The sequence below is a fragment of the Vicugna pacos genome, chromosome 33, assembly GCF_048564905.1.
Source record: "Vicugna pacos chromosome 33, VicPac4, whole genome shotgun sequence".
NCBI lineage: Eukaryota > Metazoa > Chordata > Mammalia > Artiodactyla > Camelidae > Vicugna > Vicugna pacos.
This window is the reverse complement of record NC_133019.1, coordinates 3985283-4006189: the sequence shown is the minus strand read 5'-3', so window position 1 is coordinate 4006189 and position 20907 is coordinate 3985283. Positions and strand designations below refer to the sequence as shown.

The 20907-nt window shown below is 38.9% G+C and overlaps 1 protein-coding gene across 7 annotated transcripts in view; it reads right to left on the bottom strand.

The window, feature by feature from the left end:
- Positions 1 to 20907, bottom strand: part of ARHGAP32 (Rho GTPase activating protein 32) — a 170935-nt gene that overhangs the window by 19644 nt on the left and 130384 nt on the right. For 6 of the 7 annotated variants that reach the window (XM_072954129.1, XM_072954126.1, XM_072954128.1 and 3 more), the window contains one exon: positions 4191 to 4340. In XM_072954129.1, coding sequence (XP_072810230.1) covers positions 4191 to 4340 — 150 coding nt within the window. Of the gene's footprint in view, positions 1 to 4190; positions 4341 to 18455; positions 18703 to 20907 lie in introns of those variants that run through there. The other variant, XM_072954133.1, reaches the window with a different exon arrangement.

Here is a 20907-nt window from a genome sequence, read left to right as displayed (position 1 = left end):
TAGATAATTTTCTCGGGATTCTTACAACCACGTGATGTTATATTCATACTTGCTTATTTTTTCCCAAACAAGTAGACAAACTCTGAAAATATGGGGAATCAGAGGTCTTTCCCTGATAATACGGCTAAGCCTCTACAGACATCAAGCTTCCATGGAAAACACGTGAATTGTTTCTTCACGTTTTATGTTCCCTATGTAAAAGAACTGAATGTCCAAAAAATGATCACATAACGGGACTTCATAAACAAAACTACACAACGGAGCATTGCTATTACTTAGAATTTTAAAACAAATGACGTCTAATTAAAACAGGTAGCAAAATGAAGGAGAAGAGCACATATTTTCATTCTGAAAAAAAGAGAGGAACTGAAGAACAGGACAGGAAGATGAAAAGAGAAAAGATCTGAATTCTTTTTTCACTGACATAAGAAAGTAATGCAAGAACCCAATGTATTACTAGAAGAAATCCTAGTTTTAAAGGACTATTAGCTAACTTCTCCCCAACCCATTTAACCAACCAGCCAAGTGCACATTAAATAATAACCCAGTTAAAACTTAACAATAGAAACCTCTAAAGTGGTTCTTCCAAAAGGTGATGTGACTTTAAGAATTATTCCCACACTCTCCAAATAATACACTTCTAATCCACTCTTACTTAGCACTTTCAGTTATTTCTTATCATCATATGACAGTGTTAACAGCAAGTAAAGGACTAAATTAAACATCTGAATCATGCCTAAAAAGAATGAGATAGGTAAGCAAGACAAGAATCGGTCCCTGCCTTTCCCTGACAGTTTTGGTTTCATTTCTGTTCTTTCCTCTTCATTTGTTCAGTCATTCATTCCCCTCCCTCCCCCGTCCGTCACGTGTTAGACCCCTTCTACATGCCGGTCATCATGCAAGCACTCTGTAAGACAGCTGAAAAGGCAAGTTCTGCTCTCAAGGTGAAGGCTTACAGGCCAGGGGCACAACGGTACAGTGTTACACAGTAGGATGCGTATCATGATTTTTGGTTAGAAAAATAGATTACCTAAAGCATTGATTTTAGGTTATTTGGGCCTTGTTTTTTCCCAGTGTGCTCTGATGATAAAATCCCTGTATATTTACAATAGTTAAAAGAAAAGCCTCTCGCTGAAAGGGACAAATAACCTCAAACAGAAATATGTTCAGGAAAACAGAGTGTCCTCACCTTGAGTTTTAAAACATGTTTTTTTAATATTTTATACCAAATGTAATTTTACCTAGTTTTCTACAAAGTCCTCATTTTTTACAAAAGCGATCTCATTTTAAGAATGTTTGGTTTCAAACATGTGTAGCAAATTTTTAAAGTCCTATTAAAAAGTCAGACACCTGGAAACCCTTTGTTCCGCGAGAACACATTCTATCACAGGGAATGCGTGAACACTACAATTACTAAACCTGGTATTTTTCAGAAAGAAATTATATATTGGCACCTGTCCTCTCTATCATACTTACTAAGGATGGAAATACATCCAAAACTTCTAAGCACAGCTAAACCTTGCTGAATTGATGTTGAAAGCTAACAACCAACTGGAAAACACTCCCTCATAATAATGATCATGTTCAAGGAAGGTTTAACAAAAAAGACACAAAAAGAAAAAAGAAACTAGGGTAACAAAAAACATTTTGACTCTATAATTAAGGCTGCCCATACGAATGACAAATGAGTCTGATCGATCCACAAAAAATGTGTTATCTACTCTTTCCATACAGGAAGAGCTCAGAAACACTGCAGGTTCAGTTCCAGACCACCCCAGCAGAGCGGACACCACCACAGAGCACGTCACACCGGTTTCCGGCTTCCCAGTGTATACAAAAGTCACGTTCACACTGTACTGTCGTCTGCTGGGTGTGTAATAGCGTTATGTGTAAAAAACAATGTACATACATTCAATTAAAACACATTTCATTGCCAAAAAAAGCTAATCATCATCTGAGTCTTCAGCAAGCTGTAATCTTTTTGCTGGGGGTGAGTCTGAAACATCGTGAGAATTACCAAAATGTGACACAGAGACATGAAGTGAGCAAACATTGCTGGAAAAACAGCGCCGACAGACTTACTCCACACCTGGCTGCCACACAACCTTCAATGCACAAAAAACGCGGTCCCTGCGGAGCCCAATAAAGTGAAGCACAGTAAAATGAACACGCCCGCGTGGCACCTCTGAAATGTCAAATCTGAAATTTAAAACTATGTTCAAGTTTACAAGTTTAATAGCTTCATAAATTATTCAGCAATTTCCCTAAAAGCCGAGCATTCCGATTTCTGCTCTCATACATAACGCCATAATGAGCATTTTTGTCTCCACTGGAATACAGCCTTAGGACAAGCCCTGAGGGGAGAACTGAAGGAAACACTGTAAAGACTCTTGCCCTGAAGTCCCAGGATGATTTTCAAAAAGGTAGTAATTCTCAGACTACCTGAAACCATCCATTTTCACTTGCTGGTAAAAAATCACTGTTGTTTTTTAATGTCACTGGATGTCATAATTTAGAAAAATAGCTTTGCTATATTAATAACTTCCACCTATATAAAACGGCATCTCAAAATTGCTTAAAGATACATTTCCACAATTGCAAATAAGCACAGACATTTTTCTGTATTTTGTTTACTATCTACTTCCTTGTCAAAATTGTATGTTTGCAACTTTTCTCCATTCTTCTCCTCAGGGGCTTCATTTTCTCACAAATCTGAGTATTTTTATATACCATATTAGGAGCATTTCATCGTACCCAAGAAAAGATTGCTTTCCCAGTGTGTGTTAGGTAACTTTTCTTTACATTTGTTATTTTCATTATACGGAAATTGTATATTTGAGGCCATCACTTCCTTCTTAATGTATTTTTTTAATCTGAAAAAGCTATTATTCCTTTTTGATCTCAAAACAAAATCATTTCACATTAGTATTCCTATCAGTTTAAAATAGTTAACTCTTTCATACATTTGGAATTTTCAGTGTCATAAAGCAAGAATTAAGTTTTTCAAAATTGTTATTTCATTACCTCTGTGTGTACTTATAATTAACCCCTCCTCATGACCTGGCTTTAAAACCATGCTTTATCAGATTGGATCTGTATCCAGCGTAATGACTACTTCTGAACATTCCAAGCTATTTCATTCATCAGCCACATCTCATTCTCTACACTAACACATATACAGTTTTACATATTATGTTAACATCAGTAAGGCTAGATGTCTCCCATCCCGTCACTGATTTCCCCCCAAAAGGCTCTCTGATAGTCTCCTTGGCTTATTTTCCACGTGCATTTTGACTGGTTGCAAAAATAATCCTCAGGGGTTTTGTTGGTCTATTTGTTTTTCGTTCTGTTCCTAATAGCATTAACCTGATATCAGTTTGGGAATAACATCTGTTTAAAATAATATTGTGTCTTTTCCCTCAAGAAACGTGACCTAGTTTGCGTTAAATTCGTATTATAAGTATATTGGTATTCCTTAGGCAGTGAGTAAGGCCTTAATTTGAACTTGACATCTATTGGCAGTCACACCAGCTCTCACTCTTTGTAAAAAGTGTAATGGGTGTTTCATATCAGGATTCAGAGTTTCACAAATCACCTATTTGTAGTTTTTATCAACATTATAGGTAGACACCTCCTTCATATTCTAGCATCTCTAAAGGAGATGGTAAAGTGCTTTTAAAAAAAATCAAAGAAAAACCCCATTTTTCCTTTCTTCCTATCCATTCATCCAACCACTGGATTCTCGAGTAAGAATTTAATTTATAGAGAAAGGAATTTAAATTTTTAGCTACTAAAATTGGGAGACTGGTCTTGGTAATATATATACAGTCTCAAACTCTGACCTTTTTTCCAAGAGAGAAACAAATATTTTAGGATAAAATGTGAGAGGGAAAACTGGAGGAGGAAGCTACTGGACAGATGTAAAAATAATGCGAACCAGCAGAGCTACTGTGCCTCCGTGTGAATGCCTTCCTCTTCCTGAGCAGCCCACGAGCATCTCTGATACACAGACCCTTCCTGATTATCAGCTGTCCCCAGAACTCAGGTGCGTGCCTGAGAAAGTCCAACACACGCTGCTGAACATAAACGTGACAGCCACTGCTCGCCTAAGCTCCTTCAAAACTGATTATAGAAAATCAATAAGGAGACGTCAGAAGCTGAAATTAAGGGATTATAAATTTTATTTTTACCTTCAAAACCAGAATTCAGAAGGTGTTCTCCCAGGTCACAACCAAACACCCTTTCTTTCAAGATCCCACGCTGCTTCAACTTCTGTTTTGTTGGACGAGACTTCATGAATGTGCGTAAGAAAGTAATGAGCTTGCCGTGCTTTTTAGATACTAAAGAACGATAAAGAAGAGAAGACACCTTAGTTGTAGCAGGAGGTCACTTTTTTTACTTAGTAAGAGCAGAAATGCAGATCTCAACAGGCTGACTCAAAAAGAACCTATTAGCGGTACACTTCGCATTCTACAGGAAATTTCCAGCAGAAGCTGAAGAAACGGCCGCTTTATAAATAACAACATGGTTTTGCATGTTCTTCTCACCGGCCTGTTACCTCACCTGATGGGACTACAGGCAAACTGAAGCCTGTAACTGCAGACTTTCACATCAAGCTTGGTAACCAGCCACCTGCCCACTGCCACCTAAGCGCGCTCCAGGACTGGGACTGGCACCTGAGTTTTATTCTAATACATTCCCTTGGAGAGCTTCATAATAAGCAAGACTTAAAATGGTGTAAATTTAAAACTGCATTTCTAGTTAGTTTCTAAGATACGTTATTTAGTGGTTAGGAATTTTCACAGCATTTATAATCTGGAAAGTAAAACTGAAAAAAGAACCAACTCCCTCGTTCTCATTTTATAAGGAGGACGAGCCCATTAATCAACACACTTGCCAAACTAACGGCTATAGAAACACAAAACACAACGCGTAAAAAAGCATTTGGTCTTCTATTAACACCCATCAAGGCAAGAGACAAGGAGATTAATACATGGTAAGGCATTTCCACTGACTGATATGTTATAAAGGCAACAGCGAAAGATCTGAAAGCAAACAAATCCTTAGAAAAAGACTTGCCGAGAAGTGCAGCTTACAGGGAGAATTACTCTGGGAGTCAACAGACAACAAATGACTATAAGCTCAGAGATCAGCTGCAGGACAGAGGACTAAGCCACGTGGCCTCAATCCCCCTGCTCAGTTTGCAGATGATTACGGGGATCTTACTGAACCCCACTACAGTTTCCCAAGTCATAAACCCCTTGAGCTGACGAGCCTTCTGGTGAATTCTGTGTACCAGAGCAACTTGCGGCCCAGACACACCACTGGATGGGTTACTCCAACCAGATTAAATACTTACCATCCACTTCTTTTCATTTTATGGGAAACACTATTTATAGACTTCAGCGTGTTTTCTCTGAGCTGTATGAAGGTGATCGATTGTAACCACTCTGCTCATAACTGAGAGGTTTCCTGGGACTTGAGACCTTCAGTGCTAAAACCAGGAAAGTCCTGAACCGACTGGGACAAGGCAGTCATCCCAGACTGCACACAGATTAAAGAGGAATTATATTTTTTCTGTACCAATTACTTACAATTCACTCAGAGTCATCAGTATAATTTTGATGCTATCTCTGACATGCTCTGACACTCTGGGTAAATTATAACCTTGCTCATACATGACATCCTCGCTGTAAAATTAAATGTGCTCTCTCATCTGCTAGTGAGACACTTACAGCACACTGGGGTAGCTTCAGAAGTACTTGCACTTATCATGCCAGTGTGTAAAAGTGATCGAACTCGTATGAGTTTTACTCCCCCCTAGTTGCCGGCAGATCGTGTGTTAATGAATCTTTGTTGTTTAAGGGTGGCCATCAAACCATTTCCATTCATTTTTGAACATTTTCTAACAAACTTTAAAATAATTTTAATGAGATTTAGAAGCAAAAACAAATGAGTTATAACATTATATATTTGGAAGAACTTTAATTTCTACACTATTCAACATTTCTACCTAGAAACAGGGCAAGTCATTTTTCTAAAGCTTTTGTATCTCACAGTGTAGTTTTCTAATTTTCTTTACGAAAAGACATATTTCGCACATTTCTTGTTAGGGATATTGCTAGGTATGGGGGAGCTGCTTTTGTAGAATACCGCTTTTTTTTCAATTATGGCCTTAACTGCTAATTACTGATATGCTAGAAAATGTATTCTTTATGTATGGCTCAAATCTGATCATTTTCTAAACTCTCAACAATTAGGAGGATTCTACTTTTGTATTTCATGGATATATAATTGTGTCAAAGCATATATGGTAACTGCATCCTTCCTCTGACAGGAATAATTTCTGGTTTCTTTTTCAGATTTTAATAACTGGCCAGAACCTCCAAGATATATGTTAAAAAGCAGGCATTCATCTTTTGATGCTGAATTTGATGGAAATGTCTGTTGAATTTGGCAACTGCATACAATGTATATAAGAAAGCCTTCTTTTAGTCTCAGATTTCCAGGAACTTTTCAAAAGAATGGGAATTGAATTTTAACTATTGTTCACTCAGCAACAAACGTGTAAGTGCCTCCTGTATCTTAGGGGCCGTTCTAAGTCCTGAGGCGACAGTGGGGACAAGAGAGACCAGTTCCCTGCTGTCATGGAGCTTACTGAAGGGAGGACGACACAGCACAGTTAAATCACAACACTGATGGAGCCAGCACTAACTTCACTCTGCATACACGTTTGTATGTATTAACCACTCATTTCTCAGAAAATCCTATAAGGAGAATAGTATCATTATCCCTATTTGTAGATGAAGCAACTCAGGCACAGAGTGCTAAGTAACAAGTCTAAGCTCACGTAACCAGGATCAAAAATCAGGTGGTCTGGCTCAAAACCCAAGCTCTTGGCCACTCTATACAATACAGCCTAAATTAAGACAGCAAGGCAATTTCAGGTTGCTCTCAACTGCCAGTCAGGAAACAACAGAGTCACAGAACAGTGATGAGAAAAAGAAACCTCCTTGATGAGGTGGTCAGGGAAGGTCTGAGGAAGCCACACACAAGCTGGGAGATGCTAATGCAGCGAGCAGGGGGACGGTGTGGACGACGGGGCTGGAGAGGCAGGCAAAGGCCAGCATGAGAGGCCACAGTACAGAGTTTGGGTTTTATGCAATAAAAATACACTGAAGAGTTTACACATTTTAGAAGGGTTCTTTAAAAATAACCCAATAATGTATTAGAAACCTAAACATGCATTAATAGGGACTGATTGAATCAAGTATGATACGTCTGCACAGAGGAGTCCTGTCTGGCCTTCCGTGGTTTAAGGAGGCTCTCTACCTAATAATATGAAGTGTGCTCAGGATGTATCAAGTCAGAAAGCAAGGCAGAGAAAAGTACACTCAGCATAAGAAAGGACGGGGAGTAAATACAACACACACATACGTTCACACAGACACATCAATGTGTGTACAGGAGAGCTCATCTCGGCAAAAAGAAACACGGGAAGGATAAAGCAGATAATTAATATAAATGGGTAAAAATGGGTGGGAATAGGAAGTAAGATTGCTCTGAATATATCTTTTTATAGAGTTTGACTTCTGAATTATGTTAATGTTCTGTCTATGTGTTCAAATATAAACTGATTTAGAACATTAAAAAAAGCAAATCCTAATATTAAAAATAACCTAAGAAATGTATCTAATAATATATAGAGAAAATACTTTAAATGACTTAAAAACAGTAAACTGAGAGTAAACTGCGTTTACTGGGATATATTCCAGCGACAAAACAACTGCCCAGGCACCAAGCTGTACGTGGCTTCATTCAGCTGTTTCACTACTGGTAACAGTATCAGCAGTGTAATTCTGAAACAATTTTATACATATTGTTGGACAAAACAAATAAATATATTGTTATTAGGAACCAAGACTTTTAGTGTGAGAGAAAGGGGATACAATGATAAAATCAAAGCATTTAAGAAAAAAAAAAAAACCTTCTAATGTTAACTGTGAGTTGGAAATACGAACATGAACTCAAAGTTCCCCTAAGTGCTGGCCACTGAAAAGGCTTAGAAACAGTGACATTCCAGTTGCAATGAACACCTTTGGTCTCAGATCTGGGTTTTTAAATATCATTGCCTAATAAAATGAACCAGCAGTCCTTGGAGAAAGGCCTGTTTGCGAGTTAACCGCAGGGGAAGCAGGAGGTGAGACTGGGGTGTCTGCTGTGACGAAGCAGGGGAGACACCCACACCCGTAAGGAGCTGGGCCGCAGGGACCAAGCTGAGTGGACTCTCTGTGGCCAGCTTCGGGACATCACCAAGAATGACTATGAAGAAAGGATGGAAAGGAGTGACGACTGTCAGCACAGATGGAGAGAGAACATTTTAGAAACTGCATGATAGTTTGCCACCTCGAACTGGGCTCCCTACTAGCAGAGGAAGGGATAAGCTTATTTCTTTCACACAATTAGCAGTATCATACCTGGAATTACTGATTGCAATTAACTACATATTAGCCAGGAAATATGCTCACAGTTCAGTGATAACTGCATGGAAACAGCTTTATAATCACTATCCTCCAACCGAACTCTCATACACAATAAAATCACAGCAGTCAGAGGGCAGCCTGTTCAGAACCGGACTTTCCAGGTCACCTGCTGGTGCTGACGCCGTCTTCGGTGTGCTAAGTCTGGCTCAGGAAGGAGGAAACATGGCTCTCTCTTCCTGTTAGGGTAAAGACCATTCATATTTATTTTTCCTAAATAATGACCTAAGACTCACTTAAGTCAGAGCTGCAGTATGACACAAAATGAAGACCAGAGGAGAGTGTCATCAGAACCCTGCGCCCCGACATGGCACACCTGGCACTGAGGGTTCTGGGAAATCGTGTGGATACACATGCAACCCGGCTACTCCGTGTGGCCACGCTGCTTCTCTTACCTTTCCAAAAAATGCTACTAAGTAAATTAGGAACCTTAAATCCGAACTTGTAATGCGAATAGGGGGTGGTAACTGTGGTCTCTTCCTGCCAATATATACCCCATGTGGCCTTAAATAATTTCTAAGTCTTCAAAGGAAGAGTAAGCTATGTTCTGCACAGCTTTAGTGTTGCTACTGTTGCTGCTGTAATCGGCACTCTAATCCACTGAGGAAGAGAGAGTTGCAGTGAAAAGCTCTGGCTCCCGCAATGAAATAATCAATTATCTATCAAGACAGATGAACTTCAATGCACTGGATTTTAAACTAATAAAAATACTCAATTCAGTTACAGTCAAATTTGAGGATCTAACAACACTTCCAAATATAAATGTGTTCCTTCATTTTATATTTTCTTCCCATTTCTTAGACAATAATACGGCTTAAAGAAGCCTCTTTTGGACACCACACTGTCCGCACCAATTACCTTATAACAAAGCTAGTAAACTGCTTGTTAGCAAACTACCTTCTGAGGACCAGAAGTATGGGACACTGTCCGTTACATCAGGAGACTTCTGAGGAAGAAGAGTGACGGATCGGTTTTAGTCATTTGTGTGCCTACCAACCCATTTCAGCGGAGGAACCTTGGAATGCAGTGGGAAGGGTGTGAGGGTTGAAGCCCACCAAATATGCTGGAGTAGAGAAATGGAAATGTTAACAATAACATTTTCACAGATAAAACACATAAAAATAAAACACAAAACAATACTTAGACAAAGCAAATCATACCACCGTGTACTCGAATTCCCTATGCTTGAAGTTAAAATCCAACCTGTGCCTCAATGCTCCTTTCTTCCGTATCATTCAGACAACATTTCAATCTGCAACCTTCTTTCAAACCTGAGACAAACCCAACCAGACCAGTCTCTCCAGAAGCTGAAAGCTTTTGCAGTATGACACTTAACTTAGTATCTCCAAGGTAAATCTTTATGATACAGTAACCAGTTTACAGGGGCACACTGAACCCTGACACACACAGCTGGGGCACTAGGTGTCAGTGTTCCCAATTCCACAAGTACAGTGTTTCTCCAGCAAAACCAAAGAACTGTTACTTTCTCACAACACTTCACTTAAACCAGAGTTCTCTAAACTGGGTCTCAGAAATCTAGACTGATGTGGGAGAATTCTGGGCTTGGGTTAATTTCTCAGGAAATTAAACTAATCAAAGGAAGATGGTTTGTGCCAGATAATGGCCTCGGTATTATTTATTTGATTATACGTACCAAGTTCTAAGATCTATCATAAAGTCAGAAAGTCAAGCAGACAAAACAAGAGGGTAGAGGTGGGATGTACAGTACCCAAAGAGACTGTCTTGATTAGGCCTAAGGTACAATAATGTATGAGTGTAAAGTTTAGCATGTCCAGTAGATTTTCACAATTGCACACAATGTCCTCTCTTTTTGCATAAAGTTTTCAAACACAGATTAGATGACCATTTGATGGGAATTCAACAGACCGGAATAGAAACACAGGGAGCTGGATTCCAGGGTATTTAAGGGTTATATAACCTCTCAAATTCTGCCCCCTGTTGCATATTTTGAAATATTTTCTGTTAATAAATATGAGAAGATTCACATTTTAGTACAAAATTTCATAAATTTGCTTTCCTTTAAGGCATAACAATATATATACATTCATACCAATAGATATGGAGAAAGGCTTTTTCTCTAAGCAATGTCAAATTGATTTTTCCTTTACTTTGTTATTATTTTAGACTAATTTTCTACAAAATTTTGCTCTTCAAGATCAGTCAAGATGGCAGAACAGAAAGGCCCTGCGCTTTTACCTCCTCTCACGGGCACACCGAAACTACAAGTATTCGCTGAGCAGCCATCGATGAAAAACACCAGGACCTACCAGGAAATATACTCCACAACTAAAGATATAAAGAAGAAACCACAACAAAACAGACAGGAGGGGTGGAGTCACGATCTAGTCAAGTCCTGGGTCGGTGACCCACAAATGGGAGGATAATTACAATTGCAAAGGTTCTACCAAAGAAATGAGGGGAAAGAAATAAAAGGAATCCAAATTGGAAAGGAAGAAGTAAAACTGTCACTGTTTGCAGTGATGCTGCAAATGACACCATACACAGGAAAACCAGCAAGACACCACCAAAAGACTACCAGAGCGCGTCCGTGAATTCAGTAAAGTTGCAGGATACAAAAGTAATACACAGACACCTGTTTCATTTCTATACAACAATGAATTGTCAAAAAGAAAAAGAAAGGAAACAATCCCACTTACAATCACATCAAACAGAACAAAATACCTTGGAATAAACCTACATAAAGAGGTAAAAGACCGGTACTTGGAAAACTGTAAGACACCAATGAAAGAAACTGAAGAAACTGAAGATGGAAAGATACACCGTGCTCTTGGATTGGAAGAATTCATACTGTTTAAATGGCCAGTACCTTCATTTTAACTACATTACAGTATTCTCCTGCAGGCACCCAGTACAACCTGAACTCCCGCACCACGAGCTGCCATTAGAAGAGCTTCCGAGCGCTGGTCAGCACAGTCAAGGCTGCACTGAGCAACGGGGCAGTGAGAACCTCCCCGGCACTCATGTGGGGACCAGGGCAGCGGGGCTGTACAGCACGTTACCTTCCGACCACATGTCACCCTGGCTCACGTATTCTCCAAAGCGGCCTACCAACATTACACTCCCGTAGGCTGCATTTCTGGATTCCCACTCTTCATTTCTTTGTCCTGTTTAGCTCTGTCTTCACTTTTGTCAAACTGATTTAGTCTAAAATGTCACTCTGCTTCCAAACACATTTCTGTGCTTGCTAATCAGGTTAGACATTGTTTCACGCTGACTGGCCATTCTGTTTTCCTCTTCAGTGAAGTAACTGTTCACACCCTTTGCCCATTTTACTATTTGGCTGTCTTTTTCTCATCAATGGGCAAGAATCCTTTATATAATCTGGAATTGAACCCCTTGTCAGTTATGCATGTTACAAACATGTTCTCCCAGGCTTTGGCTTATCTTTTACTGTATAGTTTTCTCATCATGTCTTTATGTATGGTCTCCATGCTCTAAGACATCTCTCCTTATCTAAACATGCTGTCCTATTTCTTCTAAGCCTTTCTTTCCCTAAAGCTTTTCCACTTTTTTTAGGCTTTTAGTTGACTCTGAACTTTTTCGTGTGTTTAAGATGGGGCAGAGATATAATCACACTACTTTTCTCTTTATGCACAACCACCTATTTCATCACCTTTTAGTGGATAATTCTTTCTCCACTGATTTGCAAGGTTAATTCTTATATCAAAACTGTGTATAGTGTGTGAGGAGTCTGCTTCTGCATTCTCTCAGTTCTACCAGTCTGCTCTTCATCAATATCTCACCTTTCTTAATCTCTAGCATTGTACAGGTCTTAGCAACAAGGACCTACTGTATAGCACAGGGAACTATATTCAATTTCTTATAATGAGAGGTAATGGAAAAGAATCTGAAAAAAAAATATATGTATGTACATGTATAACTGAATCACTTGGCTGGACACCTGAAACTAACATTGTAAATCGACTATACTTCAATAAAATGTAAGAATTTTAAAAGTTTTAAATGCTAGATTAAAAAAACTTAGGCCTTAAGCGAAGGCAAGATCCCATCTTAGAAACCGTAATAAACATAGGAATTCTATAAACACTAGAAGCGCATTTCAATAAACAAACACAAACATAAAAGAATTCCACAGGTACAAGTATAGACAGAATTCTAAAAACAGAAGAACGGTAACGGGCTGCTGATGCCTTAAACGGCAGCAAAGAAACATGACGCAGATTCACATTTACAGTCTTAATGAAACAGCTGAAGCGAACTGTGTTACTTAGTATTTTCAAATTTATTAAAAGGGATATTGGCAAGAGATGCCAAAACTAATCTTTTTAAAAATACGTATCTGTCTCCTTTATTTGGGTAAATTTAAAACTAGTAGAATTTTGTTCCTCCAGAAAGACAGAGAACTTGAAATTTTATGAAATTACAAAGCAACAAAAATTAACTTATTTTCAGCATGCATTGTCATAGGTCCTGAAAGGATCTGTAGGCAACTGAGAAACGTAGCTTTTGAACCAGTTTAGTCAGCATTTGTGCTGGGAAAAATATGGTATAGTTCTTATTCAGTTTATAGCTTTGAGTATATCAATTAAATTAGGTTTAAACTAAATCAACAAAGCTTTTACTTGATAATAAATGGACCTGGAGGTTAAGTTGATTCACAGGAGTAATTACTTGACAAACTTTTAAATAAAAATTCCTTTATGAGCAAGATTCTAATATTTGACTCAAATATTAGTTAAACTAAAAACTCTTTTTCTAGAAACTGGAATAGACTCCCTTGTAACTTTTCTTTTTTATAACATAGAAGAGCTTTAAATAAATAAATGAAAGGATGAATATGATATAAAGAAAGCTCTGACAGCCAGTAACTAAAAATATACATGAATAATTTTCAGTGTTTCTTTAGTCTTACAAAAGACACCCTCCAAATCAGAGTTAAAGATTTTCTTGAAAACCAAACTCAGAGGAGTTTTTATATGACGGAATAAGGACATGTCCAAGAAATTGTCACCGACTCTATTTCTATCTCCATAAATCTTCTGGTCTATCTTGTTAGATCTGCCTCCTCTCTGGCTCCACCCACTGGCCTGCTCCCAGTCCTACAAAGGCAGTAAGAAGGAAAAAATAAATCGAATCCTAAACCAGATAGCCAACGAAAATTGAAGGAAAATCTAGAAATTACAGTAATATCATAACAGTAATTACAGTACAGCTAACATTTACTGAGTGCTTACTATGCTCCAGTGCTTTACAAGCGGTAATTAAAATTCAGTTTGTGTTAGCCTCACACTCTAAGTGATTTAAACTCAAAATATAAACCAATATATAAACAGAATTGTCTCCTTGGGGGGAGGGTATAGCTCAGAGGTAGAGCATGTGCTTATTGTGCACAAGTCCGGGTTGAATCCCAGGTACCTCCATTAAAAATAAATAAATAAATCTAATTGCCTCCTTCCCCCCCCAAAAAAGAATTGTTTCCTTAAAAGTGTATGTCAGAAGAAGAGGTAGACTAAACAAAATCTAAACTCCCATTACCTTCAATGTAGTGACTTTTAAATATAATAAGGTTATCAGAAATAATGATACTTTATACCTTTTCCTTATGTATCTAGCTCTAATTATCAACTATCAAATATCAAATCCTCATATTTCAATTCATTTTCTTTTGTTTATTTGGTGCTATCCTGTAATATAATTTTTGTGTAAAATGTTAGCAATCCTATTTGAAGATTCAGAAATCCATACTGAACCAATGGTGTACTAACTGGAAGCTTGTATGTCTTTCCAATAATAAAACAGATAGCTCGACATAGGTCGTCCATTCACCACGCCCACTACCGGCCAGGCATGAGCAAGTGAAAGTGCACGGGACCAGGGACCTGGAGGTGTGGTTTAGGTCCTGACTGAGCAACAACTTGCTCTAAGAGCTTAGACAATGTAATTAACCAATTTAGATCTCAGTTTAAACAATACGAACAATGAGAAGTCTGAGCAGGCAATTTATGAATTGTAGATTTCAGTGAAAATACCTGAGGAATCATGAAGCACTCTGAGAAAGTACAAAGTTAGCACAGAAAGCTCCAGAGGCTGTGGAAGAGGTCTTTGCTTTAGGGAACTTTATCAAGACAAAAAGGACACCACTTAAATTTTCACTGGACAGCTGTATCGAATAAAACAGATGCAGCTTTCTGAATTATCTTGGAAAAGGCTGGTATAAAAATTTAAGAAAGATCATTGTTAAATGCTACTATTTCATGCATAGGATATTAGGTTTAGCACTTTTAAGGTTAAACTGATTTAAATTAAATCACTTTCCTTTTCTCTATGAAAACGTGGAATAGTAGTAAGGAGTCCTTATGTAACTAATTTACGCAACATGCTTACAACTGTTTTCAGAACTCGATGCAGAAGTGCACTGCCTTTAATTGTTAAAGGCATTTACAGTTGCTGACCATGCCATATGACACTGTTGTTTGTTTCTTTGATTTATTTGCTAGCAAGTCCTTGTTGAACACTACAATGACCATTTATAATATAGTTTTTATTAGAAAATCCCACATACTTTATAAAGATTAATCTCTGAACTAGGTCTCAGGAATTCACTATAGTAAGAGGAAAAAAAGGTAAATATTACCTATACGTTCTAAATTTCTGAAAACTTACATTCTATCCGCTTGATACACAGAATGAAAAATCCTCACTGTGTCTCTAGGAACTACTGAGTTTACTTCTTATTTTTAAAGCAGGAATAAAGCAGTTTCAGCCTTGGGTTTCACTGCACCCCCTCCCCTCCCATCCCAAAGTAGATGCCCAAGAAAATCTGTAGACAAATTTGAGTATTAATTCTTAATATACAGTCGCAATTATGATGGAATAAGAATGCAGAGGATCACTTTCGATCAGTATGTCATAAACAGTTTTAGAAGGAAGGGAACAAACACAGTTCTCTAACTGATGCGTGTAACAGCTGCTAGGGGCATATCTGGGACCAGCCCAGGGATGAGGTTCCAGAATGTGGATGACTGTGACAGTTTTGACATCTGTACATTCCAACCTCAAAGGAAATCAGGTATTTGAGAAATGTCATGTACATGCAATACTGGATTTAAAATAGCACTGGCAGTAATGGCTCTTGTCTGAAAAAACTGGAAAGCTACTAACAGTTACATAAGTCAAACAGGCTTGCATTTCACAGGAGAAAAGAGGAGGCATTTCGAAAGGCACTACTGACTGGAATGCAAATGGATGACACTAATAGATCTAGGAAATAAATCTGTAGTAAAGTTTAGATAAGAGCTTTTCAGACACAGACAAGATAAGAGCAGTTCAGAGCAGAAAACAGGCAACAAACTGCTCCTTCCAAATGCCCAGCACAGCTCTTGTGTGGAATGGCACACCTGTGGGCAACAGAAAGGTTCAGAGTACTTGAATAAAATGAATAAAATGTGTCTCTTTCTCAGGGTTAGCAATGAACACAAAGGAACCTCGGCCGCTGTTCCTAGAGGACTTGAACATGATAAAGCACTGAGTTAAGAGCTTTAAAGTCACGATTCCCTTGGGAAAACAGGCATCAGGTTTGGATAAGACACTCTTACTATTTACATTAAACATGTACTTTTCCAGGAGCTACAAATTTCAGTAGTAACAAAGAAGGCTCAAATTTAGCTTATGTGAGTTTACAGTGATAAAAGTAAGTTTTACATTTTTCTTGCTAAAACTGACACTGATTTTTATGTAACGATTTAAATTACAAATTAAAACAATAAATGTGATTGGCTTTGTTCAACTCTGTACAAAAACAAAGTAAAAAAAATTTTTTTAACCTGGTGACTGTACCCCCTCAGTTATTATATAAAAGAGTCTGACTAATTTCAGTTCTAAATACAGGACAAAAAGATTTGCATTCTAGCAGAGGAGAGTAGGAGGAAACGAGGTGGATATAAATTTCTGACATTAAAGGATTCTAGCACTAGAATGAGTTATAATATATACAGCACAGAAACATCTCTGCTAAGGGTTTTTGAATAATCAGAGCCCTTATTTTCCCAGGATGAACTAGTACTATTTCATATGAAGCTTAAAGACTAGTATTATTTTAAGAGAACATTTATTTATGCATCTCTCTTATAAAAATTAAATCATAATAACTACAAAGTCTTAAGAATTCAGTAATATCAAAGGTAAGAGGACTACATGAAGTTCTAGAAATCTGAACATTTAGAACCCTAATCTTAAAAGTGTAAAAACTGTTTTCCTGAAATTATTTTTCTTTTTTGATTAGATTAAAATGCAAGCATACTCACTTTGATGTCATATCATCCTCTGCACTTGATTAAGCTATGAAGTCTGGTGTGGAACACAGGGGTGGGTTTTGTTTGTTTTTGTGGGTGGTTTTGTTCCCCGCCCCCTGTTTCCTTTTTTTTCCAGGAGCTGGAGGAGAAAGGTTCTGTATTTGGAGAACACGGAACTGATCATGAGAACTCCTTATTTAAAGGCAGCAGTCTCAGAAGCTTGCCCCTTAGCATGGGGAATGAGGACATGGACTTTGGAGTCAGACGGACCTGAGGGTTTGAATCCACTCCCTAATCATTTTCCAATCTGCAAAGTCTCGAGCAAATGAGCTATTTAAGTATCAGTTCCCTCAAACACATAATGAGAATGATCCTACCACTCAAGGCTCATGCGGAACAGCGTACGCCAACCACTTAACCCAGTAAGTGTCTGTGAACAGGAGTTATTTCACCCTGTAACCTCTTTACTTCTGAACACTTTTAGAATCCTCCAACCAGACCCCGAGTCAGCTCTCCAACCAGGTTTAATCATTTCTGGTTGTACCTCCTTAATCCAGGGCTGAGGTCACGGGGAAGGGGGCACACAAACATGGGATCACTTTCCAGTCCTTCCTCCTGTAGCCATCTTACACATAAACCTAACCTGAGAAACTTAAGATTTCTGCTTTCTCCTACTGAATATCACATAGCACTACATAATATGTTACAAAGGAGAAGTTATGGTCTCAAACTATCATCATATGAGCAACGGTGCTTTCTGAAAAGCTGACAATGAAAAAGAGCTCTAAATTCTGAAGTTACCCATTTATGGTTTTGACGATTAAAATATCAGTATCATCTAAATAGTAGTAGGAAAGAACACTGTTTAACTGTGATCTGTGATTCGGAGAAAATGGTGGTCTCCCTATTATCTTAATGAAAAGCACTTACAATCACGGTCTGGAGAAGCACCATATAAATATGGGAGACCTCCCTAATGGTAAGGAAATCTCTGTAAGACGGAAAAAAGACTCAATACTAATGTTTCATGGACAGAGGTGATTAGCCTTACTAATGCCAATGAGTAAAATAAAAATACCAAAACCTGAAGAAGGAAGGGCGGAAGGGTTATTTCCTTGTGCTAATCTGAACAGCCTTTCTCACACAGCCCACCAACGTCTTCACAGTACATCAGTGATGCCTGCGTTCTATGAGTCAATAATTGAAATGTTGTTATATTAAACCAGCAGGAAAAAAAATTTAATATGATCTATACTTGTTGCTTATGAAACAAAGGAACATTCTTTTAATCATGAAAACTCTTTACATTAACCTAAGGCCTAGAAAACATTAAGAAATAAGCTGATTTAAAACAGAAAAATGAGTATTTCCTGAAACTAACTAGGAAAGTAAGAGAAACATTGCCCAGTACCTTCAGAGCACAGTCTACTTCAAAAAATGCTCATCTCTCTACACACATGACAAACATTAAAGATTACTGAGCCTTGGATAATTAAATAACTGCTCACCTAAACGCAGCCAAGGAAACATGAGCCCAAAAATAATATAAAAGCAGCCTCAGTGAAATATTCTGAGAACTGCTGGAGTCAAACATCTGAATAATTCACTGAGATGTCCTTACCTCTTGCTGTGGCACAGGTTTCAGGATGAACAGTTAAAATTATTCCAAATGACTGTACTCAGCAGTCGGTCCGACAGGATACCCCAGCTCTGCATTCCGTGCAAACGCGGGCAGACCGGATCACAGTCACACTGGCTCAGAGCTCGGCCGGCCTGGGACAGCTCCCCGTCGGCCCTGCTCAGCGCCCCCGGCTCCAGCTCTGCCCTCAGCCCCTCTCGGCAGTTCTCGCGGCCCCGTGTCTGGTCCGTAATCAAGCCCCGCCGGCCTGTGTGTGCGCGAGAGCTCCTGCCTCCAGGAGCTTAATCTTCTCTCAGCACGTACTGCTCTGAACACAGCAGAGACGCCCCAGCCCAAACCACACTTGCAGAACAGGCTTCACCAGTGTCGCTCCACCCACCAACTGCATGCAGGTGCCTACGTTCTGCTCTGAAAACACCAGTATGAAACTGATATTGAATTAACTGTTTAATCTTAAAAAGTCACTTACTATTAAGTTGTTTATATTTGCTATGTAGATGGGAGACAATATACTCAAAAATATGATGGTATTTAGGCCCAAATAAAATAAGAAAGATAACTGATCAAGCAGGAAGTATTGCCAGTAAATGGCTGAATCATTAAACTGGCAGCAACAGGCTAGGAAAACATACCTTTGAATATCTTTACTGATACTGAGCTCTGACTGCCATTTCACCTACAGAGTCAAAAAAAGGTATCAATTTATACTGCCTCTGTGGGAAAAATTCTGAGACTGGAATGTCTAATCTTTTAATATGCAAATAAAAAGTCGTAAAACCTGAAAAAAAAAGTCCTTTTCAGAATTAAAAATCCAGGATTAAACTGTCCTGACTGTGAACTCCTCCTATACACGCTGCTCAAGTGTTAAAACTGTAGCTCTACTTACATAAATATTGAAAAGATTCAATGTTTATACTAAATAACAGTACGGCACTGTTAACCCAATCAGAATTATTTGAAGAAATAAATGAACTGGAAGAGATTAACATATTTTCTATTCCAAATGACTTTTTACTAATACCAATGTAAATCCACATTCAGATATTTGCTTTCAATGAACAAAATAATGTTACTATATGCCAGATTCTAAGCCCTTTACAGATAGTCTTCACCGTAACCCTGCGAAGTTGACCCTAACACCACTCCCAACGTAGAGATGAGGAAACCAAGGCGAAGGATTAAGCAATTGCCAAGGTCACACCAGTAGGAACTGCTGAATTTAAGACACCAAGGGGTTATTTCTCATGCACTGTGCCAAAATCTGCTACTGATCAAACTTATTCACTCCTTCCTCTCTGAACACAGCTCTGAATATAAAAGTGTTGATAAATGGTAGTCCACAATAAGAAAAACAATGAACTGATGTGATTTCAATTTTGAAATGAAATGAGAATTCTGGGATGTGGCAGAAACAAAACACGTTAATTTTTACCGACGGAGCAGCTGTGGATTTATAGATTTCGCTGAATAGGAAATGAGGCTCTTAAAGTTTATTCATGGTGGAGAAGGCAAAGCCACCCCTCCCCCGTCTCCTCCTTAGTCCCGAAGACAGAGAGGGAGGGTGAGAGAAAGAGGGAGCAGAGAGCAAACGGAGAGGGGTGGGGTAGGGGAGCGGAAGGGGGCAAGGGGAGCCCATGCCGTAGGGAAGCCCTGCGGGGGGAGTGCTCAGCACAACTCACAGGCCCCTTGTGTTACCCAACGCCTAAGGGCAGGCAGGAATAAAGGCCATGAGAGTCTCAGTGGCCCTCACCTGAAACCCAAAGGCTGCACTCGACGCCACAGAAACACTCGCGGGGAAAACAATGAGTGTGTGTTAAACGCGGGTGAAAATGGAGTGAGGTCTGTAATCCAGCTTGCTGCATTGTGACAATGTCGGTTTCCTGGTTTTGATAACATACTGTACATTTATTTAAGACGTTACAACTGGGAGAAGTAGGTTTTGAGTACACAGGACCTCTCTCTACTATTTTGTAACTTCTGAGGCTGTAATTATTTCAAAATAAAAAGTGAAGAAACACGGCTGACTGAAAAGCATTACACTCTGTCTTCTAATGACCGCTTGTGGCACAGGACAGTCACTGCTACCTTCTGCTTATGTGTAAGCAAACGGGGGCTGAGCTGTGAAGGACTGAGATGTATCTGTGTGGGCAGTGGGGGCAACAAGAGAACTCACTAGAAAGGCATTGGCTACCTTCAGTCACTCTGTCATAAAAGTCACCTGAATTATTCAACCCCTGGACAGTATGTCTAAGTTCTGCCAACTTCGTGGCCAAAAATGCATCAGAGTCAGATCTCGCCTCCCTACTTTCACAGCTCCGGTCCTGGTCCAAGCCAGCACCGCCTCGTTACAACAGCCACTGCCCCTGCCTTCTCCTATCCTGAACACACCAACCACAGCCGGCCTTCAAGCAAGGCAAGTCAAGTCAAATGACAG